Here is a 20,671-nt window from a genome sequence, read left to right on the forward strand (position 1 = left end):
TATTTGAATAATGTCTAGAAGTCTCAGGAGGAATTTCTCTAGGCCTCCTCCACTGGGTACTCAAACGCAACATCTTTGCCATAAAGTTTCCTGTGGACCGCAGCAAAGGTCTCCAACTTGTACTCAGTGTTGTTTCGTTCCTTAGGGTCAAAGAGATCTGCTGCGAGAGAGAGTGCAAAGCCTTAAAGCTTGTCTCTGGTCATGGACGTGTTTGCATGGGGTGGACATGTGCTTCTATGCGAAGCACCACTGAAGGCAAAGGCAGTGACTTGCAATCCCACGAAGTTGAGCTCATGCATATCGACAAAAAAAACAAAGGTGACTGCCGGTTGCAGAGAGTTAAGACCAGTTATGGCAACTCCCCAAAATCTCTCTTTCGTCCCCTCAGAGGATGTTCCACCAGAAAATACAACAGATTTCTCTCTTTCCTCCGTATCATCACTGCCTTCTTCATCTGTATCATCACTATCACTTCCACCAAATTTTTGAAAACTTACAATGCTGTAAAGGGCGTGCTTTATCACCGTGTGGGAAACCATCATGAAAAAAATGTAAAAAAACTATTTGGTTTTGCTTAAACCGAAACAGTGAATGTCCATTGCATATATATAGCCAAGTTGGCTTAAAGCATTTGTACAAAGGTTTTTACAAGAGCTGATAATTGTTACTACAAGAAGCTAAGAATCAAGAAGATCAATATGAACAATAATAGAGGAAGGCCAAAGCAGGAAAGTTGAGAAGACTGTTCTTGAGGCTTGTCTTAGGCGCAGCTGTACAGAGAGCTAATAATTGTTACTACGAGAAGCTAAGAATCAATAAGATCAATATGAACAACAACAGAGGAAGGCCAAAGCAGAAAAGTTGAGAAGACTGTTCTTGAGGCTTATCTGAGGCGCGACGCGGCTGTACAGAGTCTGAAAGAGTTGAATGCAGGGCTATTATAGTTGTAGCCTTTTATAGAAAACATGGACACATGTTTTCTGTGAAAGGCTGTTGTAGCTTAGTGCTTTGTTGACTTGGATTTGTTGCATGAGAAGGTGAATGCGTGGAGATTGCAGGCTAGCTTTGCGATTGAAGCTGAGCAGGTGGAGGCTCATGATTTTCTGCATGAATGGAGGGACACGTGGCTGAATTCACTTGCTGTTTTCTGCATTAATGGAGGGACACGTGGGAGAGGCTGAACTCACATTAGCAAAATGTACTGCATTTTCTTAAACTGGTTTAACACATCACATATACTCTGTTTTACTTTGTTTATGAAAGTTAAAACAGAGGAAGCTTATTAACAGTTATCTCCTAGCTGCATGTCAATCTCCTTATTTTTAACAAAGTTCTTAAATGTCTCATTCACAACATGATCAACATCTGAGCGCCAAAGCCCAATCCCAAGTTTCCAAATAAACTGCATCCGACGACCTAGTGCACCGTGGTAATGCGCATGAGAAACTGGGGCACACGGGAGCTGCTAGAGCCCAGTTCAAGGGGTTTCCCACGGAAGGCCCTATTGCCGAAGCTCTTGGGATCGATCTTGCCCCCAAAGAGACTCAAGCTCGCCAGTTGGTTCGTGCATGTCTCGTGGGAGAGAGTCGGTGGTGCAAGTTAAATCTGGCCTACAAGTTTTGTCCTTCATTTCAGGGGCTAACAGGAAGAATTTGATTTGAGGGGCGAACAGGACCAAACATAGGGGCGTGCATTTTATAAGTTTTGTCCTTTAGGTGTATTTTAGCATTTTCTTAAGGGGCATAACAGGAAGAATGCCATTAAAATATCACGTGAAACGCACGTGTTTTGGGTTCGTCATCGATTTATAATGGAGAGTGACAGAAAATCCTACATTGAACGGTTTTGATAAATGCATACACTCAATTGAACAGTTTGCTACATCGGTATCCTTAATTGAAAAAACGCGATAGTTTGATACCCTTTTATGAAGTTTCCCCTAAATTTTTTTAAATAATTAAATATAGTGATGTATGACTTTGAGATAATAATGAAAAAAATAAAATAAATATAACCTAAAGGCCATCCACTTACCAAATTCAAAACGACATTGTTTTAATGAATTTAATTAAATATATATATAATATATATTATATAAAGGGAGTGCATATGAGGTTATTAACCGCATCAGCATACCCTAAAACCAATATTTGTATCCGCATATGTGGATAATGGTTTTTGCTAATAACATATGCGGATAGCTGATTCATGCAGTTATTATCCACCCGCATTTTCACCCCTAATATCAGCTAAGAGCCTAGGGCCAGGCAAACCCTGCTTGAACCCGCTCCAGTCGACCCGAGCTATCTCATCGATTCCCGACAGCCTTTAGCTCGAAGTTGGTAATGGTTTCCCGAATTTCAATCAGGTCAACTCGAGTCGAAGTTCATTTGTCAAAAAATTGAATGGGATGTGCTATGCATCATCCCGATGCATGGTACTTCTCTCATTTTCCCACTTTTCAAAATTAACATCGGATCTATGGGGCTCACGTGGGCCCCACACATGAGCTCCATGGCCTCCACAAATTCAATTGTAATTTTGAAATTTGGAATGATAAGAGAATGACTAGAAGATGAAATTAATCTTTTCTCAAACCAAATACCATCATAAAAACCAACTATGAATAAGAATAATGATACATACTACACCAAATCCTATTTGGTGATGTGGCAGTGTCTATCAGGTCTTAAATTTTTTTGTTCACGTACTATAAAGTGCTCACTCCCTGATGTGACCGTAAAAATCACCATTGAATGCTATATGTATTTTCGTGACGTGACAATATGTAGCTTTACTATGTGAATGTGAAAGAGTTTTGTTATAACAAAAAAACTTTTGGTTGATGTCTTAAGGTATGCATGCAAAATTATTATTATTATTTTTTTAAAAAAGGATAAAAATCCAAATGCCAATACAAAATACAAGTAGAGAACATGCATGTAAGCCTTAGGATACGTTTGATATTACGATTTTAAATTAAATTGCATAAAATGAATCGTTTGGAAATTCATTTTTAAAAAATTGTAATTTGAAAGCACATAAAATATGCATTTTCAAATTGTAGGTATGTGGGTGTTTTTTTGAAAAAGTCAAATTTTAAAGGCAAAACTGAGATTATAAAAATTAAACTGCAATTTTGCTAAGCGTTTAACTGTGTTTTTTTTTTTTTTTTAAATTACATATTTTTTAAAAATTGCAAACCCAAACGACCTTAAAATCTCATGTTAGCAAATTACTGAACAAGTTTGTGGTAACCTGATTTGTCATCATCGACTTGTCGAGGTTACTACGCGGAAGATATAGAAGGTCATGATTCATAGAAAAATCCTAGGCCTATATATATATATATATATATATATATGAAAAATTAAATCATTGATTCCTATAGTTGACATAAATTACAAATCGCTCTCCCTGTTATCAAAATTAATTAAGAGATCATTGTGGTTGGCTTAATTTACAAATCGTTCCATAGAGTCAAATTCTTTTTACATATATATATATATATATTAAATCATTAATTCATGTGGTTGGCCTAAATTACAAATCGCCCCATCTGGTATCAAAATTAATTTAAAGATCATTGTGGTCGGCTTAATTTATAAATCACTTTCTAGATTCAAATTCTGTTAAAAATATTGACAGATTCAGTTAAGCGCTACGTCAACGCCAATAAGACGATACGTGTCAACCATAATAATAAAAAAAAAAAAAAAAAAATAAATAAATAATACTTAAAAATTATTTTTTAAAAAAAATTGAAAAGAGAAAATGAGTGGCTGCCAGTTTCCTTTGGGTGTGGCACGCGGCCACCCCTATATGCCCTTGGGGTGGCCGCACGCCACCCCTAGCCACATACGGAGGTGGCCGCACGGTCACCCCTATTGGCTAGGGGCCCACCCCTTATCTATTTTTAATTTTATTAATTTTTTTTTTTAAAATTTTGTTTATTTATATTTTTAATATATTTATATATATTTTTTTATTATAATTAATATGTGTCGTTATATTATTGGCGCTGACGTGGTTCCTCACCGAATATGCCAAATTTTTTAACATAATTTGATTATAGTGAGTAATTTGTAAATTAAGCCAATTACATGAATCTTTGAATAATTTTAATACCAAAATAAATGATTTGTAATTTAGACTAACCACCAAAACGTATGATGCATATGCGTAAATATATATAAACCTCATGCTCGGCCCATTTGGAACCACTCAAGAAAACAACAAGATGCGTGTACCATTGGCATCCGTCAAAGAAGGCAGCTACATGCACATGTCAATGTTCATGGTATAGGGCCAAAGCCCAGTCTTTGTCACGTAGGACTTGCTATCTATTTATAATTGGACATCTTCTTCTTCTTCTTCTTCTTATTATTTTTTTTTTTTTTTTTTTTTTTTTTTTTTTTTTTAAATAAAATTATATGTATTGGTTTGACACTGTAACAAATAAATTCATATAATTTCAAAATAAACTTATAAATTTTTGTTGTACGCCTATGTAATAAAATGATTTATCCTTAAAAATGTGATAATTTTTCTAACAGTCCTCATAAAATTATAAATTTATACTCATATAAATTTTTTATAAAAAAAATAAAAGGAAACAATTCACATTATGTATTGACAATATTTCTCAAAACTTTTAATGAAGACAATGTCCTTACTAAAGTCAACAAAAAGACTAAAATGACTATAATTTTTTTTTATTTTTTATTTTTATTTTTTTTTTTAATTTTTCAGTAGGACAAAATGAAAAAATCTTAATTTAAAAGGAAAAAATAAATTTAAGGGAGAATTGAGCATGTCATGTCAGTCAAGAAGAGATATGATTATCCTAAAACACAACTTCTAACCACCTTTACACGTAACAATTTTTACTTTTACTTTTTTTTTTTTTTTTGGAAAAAACCCCTAAATCTAAATAAGGAACCACCTTACCACATGGATAAAGTGGTCAAGAATTATATTTTAGAGTGACAAAATATCATATCCTCAGTTAAAAATGCTCAGAAAATGCAAAATATCATTTATCTTGATTATATCCGGTAAGAATTTGGTTTGTCGTTGGTGAAAGAATTTTTGGAGATCTTATGTGAAAAAAAAAAAAAAAAAAAATCCAAATGTGGAGAGTAAAAAGTTAGGGGATAATTTCAGTTATTTTTTACTTGAGGTAATTTGTACTGTTTATTTTTTCAGAGGAGATCTAGTTATCTTTTGGTAAACAATGAATTAAAGAAGAATTTTTTAAAATATAAAAATTCAATATATTATATATACACTTGTCATAAATGTTAAAATGATACAATAAAAGTAGGGCCGAGATCATTTGTCAGGCGCGACTACGCTGAAAGAATAAGCTGAAGCCACAGCGTTGTTGACAAAAACAGAAACACAGAAACCAACGACTCCATTTTCCAATTCAATCACGAAGTTTCGACCCGTACAATGCTCCGACACCTGTTACCACTTCTACTGCTCTTGTTATGCTCCAACTCGATCGGACGGGTCAGCTCGCACCAAGAGTCGGGCGAGTGGAGCTGCGAGTCCGACTCGGAGATTCAAGTGGAAGCCGAGTTCAGGCCCGGCCTCGTCACCGTCGACGGCCACGCCGACGACTGGAAGGACATTGATGGCTTCGAGTTCTCTCTCCTTCCTGCTCTCGACCCAGATGAGGACCACGAATACAAAGGCGGAAAAGTGACCGTTAAGGTGTACTGTCGCTAAAATATTGATTCAAATTTTGCTGGGGTTGTGGGTTTCGTATGAAGTTGCTCTTTTGATTGATAGATGTGGGTATGTTGCAGGCTTTGCACGATGGTCATGATGTTTTCTTTATGGTACAAGTTGATGGGGACTATGTGTACTCTAAAGGGTAAGTCCTGATTTTGAGAATGAGGGTTGTTTGCTGTTTGTGAATCTGTGATTGAGTGAGATTTGTTTTTTGTTATCTGTTTGATCTTTTGGACACGTTCAATATTGGTGACATAGCTTTTGTATTCACTTTCTGGCAACTGGATCTGATTCAACTTTGTTATCTGAGAATTGTTTGCTTCCCCATCTTATTACATGGTGTTATTGTCTCTAAAATTGTTCGGAAGGCGAAGAAACTATATGGGTTTCATAATTTTGATGATTTTGCCAATATGATTGGTTTCAATTTTAAGTCAACTTTGCTGTGCTGGCTGTAAAATTCTATTTTGCCGTGCCATGCTTTCATGGATATTCAACAGAAGTGCATGCTTTGTTGAATTGAATGAGCAATCAGTTTCAAGCCTCAAGTCCTTAACACAAAATGGCTCTTGTTGAATTGGTTGTATTGTCCTTAATGCAGTAGTAACAACAAATGCCCTTCTGTTGCTCTCATGTTTCAAATTGGAGAAAGTGCCACCTATCATAATGTAAGTCAAATTATTCCGGTGATTATCCAATTATGATTATCTTTTCTATTTTCCTATAAATTTTTAAAGTTTCTGTTGCTCTTCATTTCACTTTCCTCTATCTACTATAATTCAAACTGAGAAGATTTGTGTTGTAAGATGGGTGGATGTTCTCAAGGGAAAGACACATGCAACAACAAGTCGTGCAAAGGGCATGAAGTTGATATGATGCACTTCTCAATTGGAAATGCTATTCCAGGACGGCTCTATGGTGGCAATCCGATAGACAACAGGGATGGATATGGCGGTGACAGGTGATGTAATACAATCCCTATCCTTGATATTCACAGCAATTTGTACAGGAGTAAGCATTTCTCTTAGTACAATCCCACGTTTTGACCTTCAGTACAATGTAGTACAACGTCACTGCAATGTAGTACAATCTTATCTTCTTAGATAGTGGAATAATTTTTCCGGTTTGTATGTTTATTTTATTAATTACTTTTTCATAACACAGGTTTGGCCATTTGGTTGACCTTTATGCGTGGACCCCGCACTGTAGATACCTTGATGGACTTGGCCCTTCAGGTACTTCTAGAATTAATAAAATATCCTATTGCTCTATTTTTTATTTTTTATTTTTTAATGAAGAGTGAATTTATGAGACCCCAAGAAGATTAGACAACCTTTAAGTAACGGAAAACAATTGTTAAAAAAAAAAAAATCAAAGAGGGATATGGCACCAAATGAAGTGACTTCAGAAGCAAAAAGCTATGAAAGTGACATGGACCTCATGACTCCTCCAAAATCAAAATTCCATATTTGTGATACAGTCCATTGCATGCTTTGCAGATCTTGGGACTCAGCTAAAAGAATCATTCAAATATTTGGTTTATCTTCAATTGTCTTGTTGAATAATCGACATATCTTTAATTGGACAATGTTAGACTATTATATATTAGCCTTCCCTTATGCCCACTAAACCAACTCTACTTCCTCCTTGGTGAACTCTAAATTGTTGCAGCCGTGCTTTTGTAACAGCCTCTATCCTCCTTTTTTTAAGCCTTCCTATCTTTCTTTAGCACCTTTGATATTAAGCAAATCATTAACCTACATTTGTGTTTACTTTTCTGAAAAAAATTCTGGTGTTGCAATGACTTCATATGTAACACCCCAGTCCCAAATGGAGAAGATAAGGAGTAGCTCACAAAGAGTAGGTGGTTTATAAAGATAGTCATGAGTGTTAAGTCCCACATTACCTAGTTAGTAAGTGAAGTTGAGCTTTAAGGAATTCTACGGAAACTGCAAATTGACTAGTTATTTTGAGGTGATAGCGCAGATGTGACTAGCATTTTTTCTTCTATCGTTATAAATAGTATCAGAGTCACCTAGTAACACTAGGGCATATGGTACTGGAGCACTGTATGACGTAGTCCTGACGAGGACATTAGGAGTTTATAACATCCCGATCTCATATAGGGAAGATAAGGAGTAGCCCACATAAAGTAGATAGTTTATAAAGGTAGTCATGAGTTCTAAGTGTCATATTGCCTAGTTATTAGGTGAAACTGAGCTTTATCAGGAATTATGGGGAAGCTCCAAATTGACTAGTCATTTTAGGGTGATAACGCAGATACAACTAGCGCTTTTCCCTATGTCATTACATCATAACTATTTCATTCTTCCTCTTTTTTTTTTTCTTTTTCATTTTTATACTTATTTTTTCCATCTGAAACCATATCCTTTAAAGCTAGATTTTCTTATTATATTCATGTTCACCCACGTCTTTTAATTTGTAATACTAGACTTGGTTTTGAAGAGAACAATATAAGTTTCTTCATTGTATTGCTTTAGTTTATCATTCATAACTTGGACAAAGTTTTCATCTAAACTGGATTGGAGGAATTAAAGGTTTTTCTCCAACCCGGTCTATTAAACAAATATATGTCCAAAATGCATGTGAGCATATGCATTTTGGACACATGCCAGCTTAATAAACTGAGTTGGTGGAATTTTCTCCAACCCAGTTTGGAGGAAAACTTTATCTTCATAGCTCTGGCTTCTGTAAAAATATAAATCTGTCATAGCTTGGTATGCTAAATTCAATGAATTCATCCTCAGGAATTGTAAGATTACTTGAACGAACTATGTATATCTCATATATGTTAAAATTTGGAAGAGGAAGAGTGCCACCCCTTGAGGGCATTAAATGGGTCAGTTAACTATTGAAGGTAGACACTCCTAGGGCACCTTGAATGACATGTGAAACAATATCTCCCAATTAGGCCAAAAAGGAACCTTTCAAACTTGCAGTAATACATGGGTTTTATTAGTAAATGGATCAAGTGAAAGTGAAGCTGTTAAATATTATTATTATTATTTTAAAGTTGACATGATTAGATAATGAAACAAAACTCATCGCATTGCTATTCATAAAAAAAAAAAAAAAAAAAATGAAACAAAACTCCATTGTTAGGAACACTTTTAATAATGCTAATGCTACATTGTCATTCAACACCTCATCGCTGTTTTTGTCTTCAACAATGCCTTTATCCTACTTTATCCCTTCGACGACAGACTTCAACACCATGGTCACTGACATTGCTACCAACATGATGACATATATGAATCTGTATTTTCATTCAAATGTCTTTTTTGGCCTCCTATTTTTTTTTTAATAGAAAGCCCAACCAAATAGTGGCTTAATTTTTTTGTTTTAAGAAACAATTTGGTGTTTAAGCTGATGGAATTCTAAGTTCTTACTCGCAATTATGAATCTTGGAATCTTGGTAAAATTTCTCCATGAATTTAGTTGACAAGATTACTGTTACTTTATTGGTTTTTACTTTGTATACCATGATAATCATTAGTCTATTATTATTATTTTAAAGTTGACATGATTAGATAATGAAACAAAACTCATCGCATCGCTATTCATAAAAAAAAAAAAAAAAAAAATGAAACAAAACTCCATTGTTAGGAACACTTTTAATAATGCTAATGCTACATTGTCATTCAACACCTCATCGCTGTTTTTGTCTTCAACAACGCCTTTATCCTACTTTATCCCTTCGACAACAGTCTTCAACACCATGATCACTGGCATTGCTACCAACATGATGACATATATGAATCTGTATTTTCATTCATATGTCTTTTTTGGCCTCCTATTTTTTTTTTTTTTTTTTTTTTTAATAGAAAGCCCAACCAAACAGTGGCTTAATTTTTTTTGTTGTATGAAACAATTTGGTGTTTAAGCTGATGGAATTCTAAGTTCTTACTCGCAATTATGAATCTTGGAATCTCGGTAAAATTTCACCAAGAATTTAGTTGACAAGATTACTGTTACTTTATTGGTTTTTACTTTGTATACCATGATAATCATTAGTCTATTATTATTATTTTAAAGTTGACATGATTAGATAATGAAACAAAACTCATCGCCTCGCTATTCATAAAAAAAAAAATGAAACAAAACTCTATTGTTAGGAACACTTTTAATAATGCTAATGCTACATTGTCATTCAACACCTCATCGCTATTTTTGTCTTCAACAACGCCTTTATCCTACTTTATCCCTTCGACGACAGTCTTCAACACCATGATCACTGACATTGCTACCAACATGATGACATATATGATTCTGTATTTTCATTCAAATGTCTTTTTTAGCCTCCTATTTTTTTTTTTTTAATAGAAAGCCCAACCAAACAGTGGCTTAATTTTTTTGTTCTATGAAACAATTTGGTGTTTAAGCTGATGGAATTCTAAGTTCTTACTCACAATTATGAATCTTGGAATCTCGGTAAAATTTCTCCATGAATTTAGTTGACAAGATTACTGTTGCTTTATTGGTTTTTACTTTGTATACCATGATAATCATTAGTCTATGACAAAAGATGGATGCTGAATTCTTGATCAATTTTTTACCATGAAGGTCACTAACAATTTATGATATCCTTCATTGCTTTTGAGAAGAAGGATCTCTTTGCACCTGAAATTTTTATTCATCCATTGGTATACATACCCCTTCAAGGCAAATGGAAATCCCCAAGTTTCACTTTGATTTATTGTTTTATTTCTTTTACCTCTATGCTAATGGTCTTTGAACCAAATGGCATCTCGCATCTCCTCTCCCCATGAGTAAGCAGTGGAGGGTAATATCATGGTTGATTTCTGTACAGGTGCCTGTGTTGCATATGCCTAAGTATAGTTCTCTTTATTCCTCCTTCCGTCCTCTAGCTTTTACTTGGTGCTTTTCTGCTTCTTCTATGATAATACTGTAATGATCAAATTATGAATGGTTTATTGACACCAGACAGAACTAAGATTGTTCTGACAACGTTTGATAGCAGCAGAAACTATGAATTGAAGATAGAAAAGGGAATTCAGGAAGAGAGAAAATAATAAATATGAAAGAGATAACCCACCCCTAATTGCCCCAAATAAGCAAACATAGAAATAACTTTGAAATACTTAAAATTTAATTGATACTTCAAAACTTGATTCCAAAATAATACAGACATGCCTTTATATAGGCAAAGATTGAGTATTTTCCAAGCAGAATACTTGGAGAAAAAGAAAGAAATAAAAATACAAAACATAACTGTAAAGTTGGAGACAAAGTAAGATTCTTGTACAGAAAGTAAAATATATTATTCTAAAAATAATCTTTAAATATTTTGTATGATTCTTTATATTTTTGGGATGATCTTATTCAAGAAATAATTTTCAAATCCTATGCCTGATTTTCTTCTGCATCATTTATCTTTTTTCCGTTTTCAGAAAATGATACTAGCGCACAGAATGATTGGAAAGGTGCATGGTGGCACAGTAGCTTCACTACTCACTCTGGTAATTAACTATTTTTTTTTTTTTGAGGGTCTGATATTCAAACATTAGTTCTCCACCCATATAAATAGTTGGATGCTCCATTTAGATAGAACTATCACTTGGCCGCATCAGAAACTTGAAACGGTAAGTGCTGAACAATTAAAAAAATGGATGCATAATTTTAATGAGGTCTCCTCAATTGGATGGTCCCTATACATGACATAAGCATGCACATCAATACACACATATGTTATGTATAAGTTAAACCGTTTTATTAATATATTTCAATTTCTGCTCCGCTCATCTGTAATTATTGATCCCTTTTCTCTTTCTTTTTTTCCCCCCGGTAATAACAGTAGTGTAACTAGTGTTTAATATTAGAATATTAATTAAATGATTAAATTCACAATTTCTTATTAACTTAAACTTTTGGGATAACTGATGCTTAATATGGTATCAGAGCATGCTTGTGTCTAAAGTCAAGTAATTTAAAATAGAAAAGACAAACAACTTTACTTAGTTTATTATGACTATTCTAATTAAAGTTCCTTGTGACCGTGTGCTTTTTTCATATCATTATTGTCATGTGGTTGTTTGTTTATCAGTTTTTAGTTGTGTTTCAAAAAGGTGCTTTATGTTTCACCTTTATTCATAGTCTCATTTTGAAGATTACAAACTATATTTCTTATTCAACATTTATATTTGATAATTGCCTATTACAGGTTTTATAGAGGAAGATAGTCCATATGCATCAGATGGTAAAAAAGGCACATATTATTTTGAATTCTCTAGACCTTTGAGAACAATGGATCGTCTTCAACAGGTAATAATGGCAACTGCTGCATTCAAAGTTTTAGCCATCTGGGACTAAGGGTCTATTTGAGTTTACAATTTCAAAAAGTGCGAATTGAAAAAACGATTTTTAAAAACGCAGTTAAGCGTTTGGCAAAATCGCAGTTTAGCTTTTAAAATTGCAGGATAGCCTTTAAAATTTTGCGTTTTCAAAAAAGCACCCCCTTAGCTGCAATTTGAAAAAGCAGTTTTCTGCGTTTTCAAATCGCAATTTTTTAAAAATGCAATTCCCAAACGATTCATTTTCTGCGATTTGGTTTAAAATCGCTCTTTTTGTCTACGAAATCGCAATCCCAAACGCACCCTAAAAAAATTGAAAGTGCATGATCTATGTATTTTGTGTAAATATTTTAATCCATTGTACGTAAGTTACTTGCATAAGTCATTGGTCCTTCACTTGTTAAACAAAATGGATAATGAAGCATGGACCAAAACTTCCTTGTTATCGATCAAGAGTTAATGAATATCACCAATGAAGATTGCCCTTAAAAATTGATACAATTGCCTCATCTATTTGATTTCGGACTTTAATGATATTAGTCAAATGAGATTTTTGGTCATCTTTGTTTCAAGTAGGTCATTTTTGAAATATAAATTTCACTATGTTTGTTTGAAAATAGGTCATTTTTCAAAATTGAAACTTTTTTTTTATTGGCAAGTTACGCACACACCTGGTGAGATTTGAACCTGCGACCACCTCACCCTCCACCTTGCTACAAAGGGAGGAAAATTTGGGTACAACTTAAGGAAACTCTTTTCTGGATACTGTGATGTTTATCTTGTTGATATTCTTTTTCTTATATGTTAAAATTTGTATCTAACACTCTTCTGTAGCTTGAAGACAACCAAAGATGTTACAAGGATGATCTGTGTTTTAATCTCAAATTCTCACTGTTGGTCTGCTTTTTTGTTTTTTCTTTGATGATTAGTGATCATAATTTCTTATTTCTTTTTGCTCTTGTATACTTCTTGTGTACTTAGAGGCGCTTTATGCTTTTAATGATATCTCGATTACTTTTATTAAAAAAAAAAATACGTGTTGTGACAACAGAACCTTACTTTGTTAATGTTACCTGGTTCCTGCAGGATGCTCAGTTTACAATTGGCGGATCGAGTAAGATGTCAGTAGCATTCTGGTATCCGGTTGATGGACAACCATGGCATGGTTCTGAACACTATTCTATTAACTGTGATTGGGTACCCTTGGAAATCTCTTCTGGAAAATCTATGGTAGCCAAGTCTGCACTAGGCGGCTCCGGGAATGTTTCCAGTGCCTTTGCCCTTCTATTATCAGTAATCTCTTTATGCCTTTCTGTTTTTGTTGGCTACAAGATTTTCAGAACCAATACTGTGAGGCCCTACACAACCATGGATAGTAACCTTTAGCATAGCAGTGTGTTTGGGATTGTACTTGTACCATCTATTGAGATTGTACTTCTGGGTTAGTACTTCTTGGTACTTCCACTTGCATTCCATTTTTTATTGGATTAAGGTGTTGCTTTATTACACCTTAGTGGGTTTTGGGACTTCTTTATTTCCACCCACCCTTCCCTTTTTCTCTTCCATTTGATGTTTCTAGAATCAAATTCATCACTGTGAAATCTTGTGCATTAAGAGAGAGAGAGATATATATATATTTAAAGTGTTCTGATGTGACGTAAATATAAAAGTAATTTTTGAGTGTTTTGGATTTTTTGTTAATTTTTTTTTTTAAAAAAAAATAAAAAATAAAAATAAAGAAGAAACCAAAAGGGAGAAGAAAAAAGTGTTATCAAACAAAGCCATGTGGCAAAGTTTTCAATGACAAAGTTTTTTCTTTATACTTGGTTAGAGAAGTCTTTCAATTCGGTTTATTAAATTAACATATCTTTAAGAACTACATGTTGTACTTGTGATGTCAATTGTTAGTTTAATAAACAAGATTCTTTCAACTCAATTTGAAAGAAAACTTTCTCATTTTTTCAATACCCGCTTATTAAAATGACATAAAAAAAGAAATTTTGTATGTTAAACATATGTTATTTTAATAAACTAGATTGATGGAATTTGGAATTTTCTCAAATCCAAGAAGAAAACTGTCCTGTAAAGCAAACGTAAATGACCTTCCTTTTCCCTGCAATATATTCTAAGAGGACTTTGTTGCATAATTTCACTGTTAAACAAGCATAAAGCATGAACGAAGCATAAAACTGTCTTCTATTTTTTTTCTTTTTCTTTTAACATATTCACGTGCATCTCATTCTCTCATAGATTATTGTGCTCAATTTTTCTAGATTCGGACAGGAACTCGACTCGTTAGTCAAAAAGTTATGTAGAATAAGAAATTTTAACTTTGATCGGACCGGAGCCAAATCCTTATTATTTTTTTTTTATTGGTGGATGTCAAAAAGTTATGTAGAATAAGAAATCGTGACAATTTGTGATGCAGGTTGGGTTTGGATCATGTCGAAATATAAATATTAAATTATATAGATTAATTCTAACACGACTTATTTAATTAAACGAGTCAAAACTTTAACTTGCTAATTACGGTTGGGTTACGAATTATGTAAAAAATTGTCAGGTTTAAATATCGTGTGTTAGGTTCAAGTTGTATCAATGCATGAATATAATAAGAGTATATAGATCAACCATAATTTTACTCATTTAATTAAACGGGTCAGACTTTTTTACCCTAACTCGCTAATTTTATATTAAATTCATATCATATTTGCGAATCATGTTAAAAATTACAATTTTTACTTAAAATATATATATATATATATATATATATATATTTTTTTTTAAACTAACCATTGAATCTGTTTTCTTACCTCCGGTTCCTAAATGTTAATTTTAAAAAAATTATTAAAATTACCACAGAATTGTATAAAAGTTGTGGCATTATAGAGAGGCAAAACGACGACGGTTTCCCTTTTGGCTAGTTGTAAACGTAGAGATCGAATCCGAACTGCGAAGATCCCAAGTGCGAACAACGGAGAGAGATTCGCGTCAACGAAGGTAACTTTCATCCCACATTCATTTCCAAACTCAGAAACTTCACAAAAAGATTTTCCCTCACTTTCTCGTGATTCTCCGCGTCGATTTTCCCGAGAAATTTTCCTCTCCTAGGGTTTCTTTTAGTTATTGACTGATATGAATGTATTTCTTTAAAAAGTCGCGTGGTTTAGGTTTGACTTGTATGAATTGTAAGATCTTAGTTTAAAACTAGTATAGAATTTGTTGAATTGTATGATTGGATTTACACGAAGTTCGAGTTTGATTCAAGTTGGAAAACTTCTGCTTTTTATAGAGCCACAGGAGGTTCTTGATTTGGAAATTCTTTACTGGTTGGTCTGCGTTTGGTTGTGTGGGGAATTGGGAACTGTAAACTGTTAGGCTTTGAATTTCATATCCACACAGTTAGAAGCCGCCTATTTATATGTTTTACACGAACAAACACTGAATTCCATTGGTCTTGAATTCACGAAAACTAGTTCCAGAACAGATCAGGATGGAGTTTTAAATATCTCAACCAATTGTTTTTAATTAATTGGTCCAGATTTTGTGCCCTCAGATTTAACACCTCTAGAGGATACTGATCCATCCAGAGTGGATACAAGTAAGGCCTTTAAACTTTAGGAACTGGAATTCCAATCTAGTTGAAAGTAAACTTGTCCTTGAAATGTTCTGGTCTATAATGTTGTTCATGGACGAGATTTTTGATATGCAAATCATGTTTAATCTAGTCATTAGTTGAATTTCTGTTTGATGGGTTTTGTAAATGTTATGATTTCAATTTTAACTTATAGAGTTTGCGAAAGTTGTGGGAATTGCCGAATTGGTTGCACTTTGGAGCTGAAACTTGACAGTAAATGGCGAGGATCAAACCTCAAGCTCTGCTACAGCAAAGCAAAAAGAAGAAGGGGCCGACTCGGATAAGTGTCACCACTATCATACTGTGCAATTTGATTGTTGTGTTGATTGTGTTTTTCCTGTTTGCTACATACAGACATTGGTCTCAAAGGTTTGTGAAAGGTTTTTTTTTTTGGTGCTCGTATATATATGTATATGACAAAGTGGGATTCATTCTTAGAAAATGATATAGAGGAACAATTTGGAATCTTTAGGAATATGTGAAATATTTGGCATTATATATGCACACATATTACATATATAGACACACGCCTGCACGTGCTCACACACACACACACACATATATGGACAATTTGTGCTCATTAAGGCTGTAATCGAACCGAACCAAACCCAGTATTGAATGTTCAAGCTCGGTTCGTTTAATTTTTTTGGAACACGAGTCGAGTTCGACCTTATCACCAAACCAGATAATCTGTTCAAGCTCTGTTCATTTATTTTTTTAACGAACTTGAGCTTGTTCACGAGCTATTCAATTTATTTAGTCATTCCATATATAAAATAAATGTCGCGATTGTTTAATGTTTTTTAAAAATTAATACTAATTATTATTTACTTAATTATGGTTAAGATTTATTGTTTGAGTAATTAGAGAAATTAACTCAAATCTTAAATAATCTAATCTCAATTTCATATGTTTATCTTATAGTATATTTATACATTCATATACACACAAATGCACTCATATCTATATCTAGACTCACAATTACAATAATTCAACTTATATATATTACATTACGAAGAACAATTTTTTTTTCTTTGAATACTTAACATGTTCTCATTACAAAGTTAAAAATAATATTATAAAAATAATAAAAATGAAGTTATACGAGCTTATACGAGTTTATACAAGTTGAGCCGAGTTTATACGAGCCAAGCCTAAATTTAAACGAGCTTGAATTTTTTGTTCAAGCTCTGTTCATGAGTAGCTCTGCTCGCTTACAACCCTAGTGCTCATATATGCATGATGAAAGAAAGCAGAGATTTAAGATATGGACTGGCCAAATTGATTGAACGAGGAACTTTCGCACAGCATGTTGGTTTAACTATATGGTTAAGTAGAATGAAATGGATGAAACCTTACTGGTGTTTATAGTGCTTAAACCTTTATGCATCACTATAGTTTGTTTTCGATTTAAAGTTTTAGTTTGACATGATGAAATGTTTCACATAATTTTTTGATTATTCACAATAGTGTGATTTCAATAGCTTTTGAATATAAATTATATACGAAATTCCATGTATACAGTTATTAAGTTCAGAACAAGTTGCGACTTCAACAAATGATACATAAGTTTTTGTTTCAGTGGCTTCTGTATTATCTATACATAAAGAATTGGAACTACTTAAGACTGTTATTTGTTGGCTAATAACTTTTACTTGCTAACCTGTGTTTAGGTCAAGGCTTCAAACAGATAGCCGCTTGACTGGCGTATCATTTTCTGAGGTAATCTTATTGGCAGACCTTAATAATTGTTCTATAATGGGTTTTATAGTTTTGTAGGTTTTTTTTTTTTTTTTTTCTTCCCTTCTAGCTATTGTGGATTAGAAATGTCGTTAGCCACATTGTCGATGTTGTATAAAGTGCCAGATTTGTCTGGTGTGTGCTTGTGTTTGCATGTGTGTTATAGAATTTCACTGCTAATTTAGAGCCCACTTATTCATAATGATAATGCCTCTTTTACTGAGTCTATTCTTTAATTTGCTATAGGATGAGGATGCTTTTGTGGATCCAAAGAAATCCGATGTCCCTGGATATGCTGTAGGTTTCTCCATTCAGTCTCTGTAGTTTTCCATTTGATATGTATCAAATCTTACATATGAGCTCTGACAAGGAGCCATTGCTTTGTCACAAAGGCAATGCTTTTTCATACTATTTTGAATAAAATTCATATACTGACATTATTATCCCTTTTTCTTTTTTGTTCTTTTTTCAATAGGTTTTGAATACCTCAAAAGGCGATATAACAGTGGAACTTTACAAGGAAAGTTCTCCTGAGGTTGTTGACGAATTCATTGACCTATGGTGAGTATTTGAGTCAGCACTTTTGCCTGTACTTTATGATTATTCAGAAGAAAAGAAAAAACTGTCATGTAGCTGATAGTGTACATATTCTCCTTATCCTTCTTTTTCCCCCTTTTCTCTCTTCACGGGGCAAAGCAAATTCTCCATTGTATGGTACATTCAATTAGCTTTGTTTATCCCTGCAAACTTATAGAAAATTGTTTAGTCTGTAAAATGTACATTATGAGACTTATGAGCAAGGTTTTGCATTTCACTGTACTTTGACTTATCCCAACAATAAAATATGTTATTGACCCAGTCTCTCAACAATAAAGACCTTGAAAAAGTTGTTCATTTTTATCTGCAAAATATTGTATTGGGTTGCCTTGCTACATTCTTCATTTCTACTTTGTGTAAATCTCCTTTTTACCCCTTTGATCAGTTTCTATTTGTTCTATTAACTAGCTGATTGGTCATACATTACTCATTTGCTTGAGATCGTTGGAGTAGGCAGCAGTTTTGTTACTGTCATGGTTATTATATGGTTGTGGGGTTCTCTTTGTTTGTCCTTTTTTTGAGTGGGAGTTTTGACACAGAGGAAAGGGATATAACTATTACAGAATGCTAAAAAGATATTGCAAGTTCCATGTTAAACAGTTCAGTGGAATCATGTACATGGTGATTGAAAGCTTTGTTAGTTGAACTGATTAACTATGAATTGGGTACGCATATGGTTCAAGTTTATGGTCCAGGCATGGAGGCATTAAAGAACATCTAAGATCATTAACTACCTGTAATTGTTAAGGTAGTTTATTAATCATTTTTCATGTCAAATTGTAAGTGGATAATTTGTCAACTTGAATAACATCTTGCTACACAAAAAGTGTTTAATCTTGGTTGTGCTTGTTGCACATGTCCACTGAATGCTACCACCTTCAGAAGTTTTCTGAGGCATGATACATGTTCTTCATGACAAATTTTACTGAATCTGAATGAAATTGGTTTTGCAGTCAAAAGGGCCACTTCAAGGGGATGCCTTTTAACCGTGTTATAAAACACTTTGTGATTCAAGCAGGGGACAATCAAAAGGCAGGAGCTACAGAAGATTGGACTTCAAGAGGAAAGCATAACAATCATCTTGACACAAGGTTGGTGACTATTTTTGAAAAGATATTTGATATTTTGTTACTATATCTTATGTTGGTCTCTTCTGATACGTGAAATTTGTAATGTATAAACAGTATGAAACATGAGGCGTTCATGCTTGGAACTTCTAAGGGTAAACGTGATGACAAAGGATTTAAGCTTTTCATCACAACTGCACCGATACCGGATTTAAATGAGAAGCTTATTGTATTTGGGCAGGTCGTCAAGGGACAGGAAGTTGTTCAGGTGCCAAACAACTTCGGTTTCTTCTAATTGTGATGATGTGTCTGGTTTTTTTTTTTTGGCTGTTGTTAGTTAGATACTAGCAATTAGCAACTGCCAATCTGGACCCTCTTTCAGACACATGAATTAAGATCATATTTGTTGCCTTAGTATATATAGCATATAATCGAGATGCCATGTTGTAGCGACTGACCTTTAGGATATAGTACACTAGCACCATCTGGGCTATGTAATCAAACTAACATGGACGAATGCTGTTTAACATCAATGACGTTTTACATGTTGATATTGCTAATGTTCCTTAAGTAATTGAGTTACTATATGCTATTTAAACATTTTGTTCTTAAAATTATAAAGATCATGCAAGCTATCTAATTTTTAATTTTACTTATTTCTGTTGTGATCTACAGTTTTTACAGTCACAATTGTGGTAAATGTTGCTTGCTTGTCATACAATGTTGTTACCAGGAAATTGAGGAGGTGGATACAGATGAAAACTATCAACCTAAATCTCATATCGGGATCATCAAGGTGAGTCTGAAGCAGAAAATCTGAAGGCCGCGGTTCTCAATTAAGAACATTTTAGCTCTGCTTCCTTCTCTCCAGATAACCATGTTCACAGGCACTATAGTGCACCTTGGAACTTTCATCTCGGGTCGCACTGAAGGATTTAGACCATGATACTTCTCTCAGTTTTGTTTTTGTTGCATATTATGGCAGATAAAGAAAGCTTATTGATTCTTTCTACGTAACGTGCTTCTAAGGCTTGATATACACTATTCTAATTTGTATTGCAATTTGGATGTAATTTTCCCATGGGTTGATGAGATTAGAGTAGGTTTCTGTGATTTTGAGAATGATGTATCCGGTAAGATCATAATCTCTCTCTCTCTCTCTCTCTCTCTCTCACGCACACACACACACACAATTTACTTCAAGACAAAGGTGCTGCTTTGGTTGGAAATAATGAAATCAAAGATGATGATACCCCCCTTTTCTATTTGCAATTCTTGTGTTCCAAACATCCGCTGTAGAAATTAGCTCCGTTTGTTGATGCTTTTTAGAGTATGTCTATTGTTTTTTTATTTGAAAAAATGTTCTTATGTAATATAAAGGTAAATGTAGTTTTGAGTGTTTTGTGTTTTGAGTTTTTTTTTGTTTATGTTTTTGTTTTGAAAAAAAAAAAAAAGAAGAAAAAAGAGGAGAAAGTGTTATCAAATGGCCTATTGGAGGAACTGGAAGTTTGGAACCAGAACTAATCACACGCTTGCGTAGGGACGCATTGATGCTG

The 20,671-nt window shown here is 33.7% G+C and overlaps 2 protein-coding genes across 4 annotated transcripts; both read left to right on the forward strand.

The window, feature by feature from the left end:
* The first annotated feature begins 5,334 nt into the window (after nucleotides 1-5,334).
* LOC133852383 (uncharacterized) lies at nucleotides 5,335-13,625 on the forward strand. Its single transcript, XM_062289128.1, has 8 exons — nucleotides 5,335-5,721; nucleotides 5,817-5,884; nucleotides 6,344-6,410; nucleotides 6,549-6,703; nucleotides 6,907-6,977; nucleotides 11,175-11,243; nucleotides 11,945-12,045; nucleotides 13,161-13,625. The coding sequence occupies exons 1-8, from the start codon at nucleotides 5,458-5,460 to the stop codon at nucleotides 13,458-13,460; spliced, it is 1,095 nt and encodes a 364-aa protein (XP_062145112.1). The 5' UTR covers nucleotides 5,335-5,457; the 3' UTR covers nucleotides 13,461-13,625.
* A 1,346-nt stretch (nucleotides 13,626-14,971) lies between these two features.
* On the forward strand, nucleotides 14,972-20,387 carry LOC133852009 (peptidyl-prolyl cis-trans isomerase CYP21-4). 3 transcript variants are annotated; one of them, XM_062288663.1, is made up of 8 exons: nucleotides 14,972-15,074; nucleotides 15,866-16,080; nucleotides 17,385-17,433; nucleotides 17,698-17,748; nucleotides 17,927-18,012; nucleotides 19,002-19,139; nucleotides 19,233-19,383; nucleotides 19,849-20,387. In XM_062288663.1, the coding sequence occupies exons 2-8, from the start codon at nucleotides 15,929-15,931 to the stop codon at nucleotides 19,933-19,935; spliced, it is 714 nt and encodes a 237-aa protein (XP_062144647.1). In that variant the 5' UTR covers nucleotides 14,972-15,074; nucleotides 15,866-15,928; the 3' UTR covers nucleotides 19,936-20,387. The 3 variants fall into 3 exon arrangements, with proteins under 3 accessions (XP_062144647.1, XP_062144648.1, XP_062144646.1); XM_062288664.1 differs by lacking the exon at nucleotides 14,972-15,074 and adding an exon at nucleotides 15,616-15,675 and having other exon boundaries at nucleotides 19,791-19,929; XM_062288662.1 differs by lacking the exon at nucleotides 14,972-15,074 and adding an exon at nucleotides 15,619-15,675.
* The last annotated feature ends 284 nt before the right edge of the window (nucleotides 20,388-20,671 follow it).

Source organism: Alnus glutinosa, chromosome 12 (assembly GCF_958979055.1).
Source record: "Alnus glutinosa chromosome 12, dhAlnGlut1.1, whole genome shotgun sequence".
NCBI classification, from domain to species: domain Eukaryota; kingdom Viridiplantae; phylum Streptophyta; class Magnoliopsida; order Fagales; family Betulaceae; genus Alnus; species Alnus glutinosa.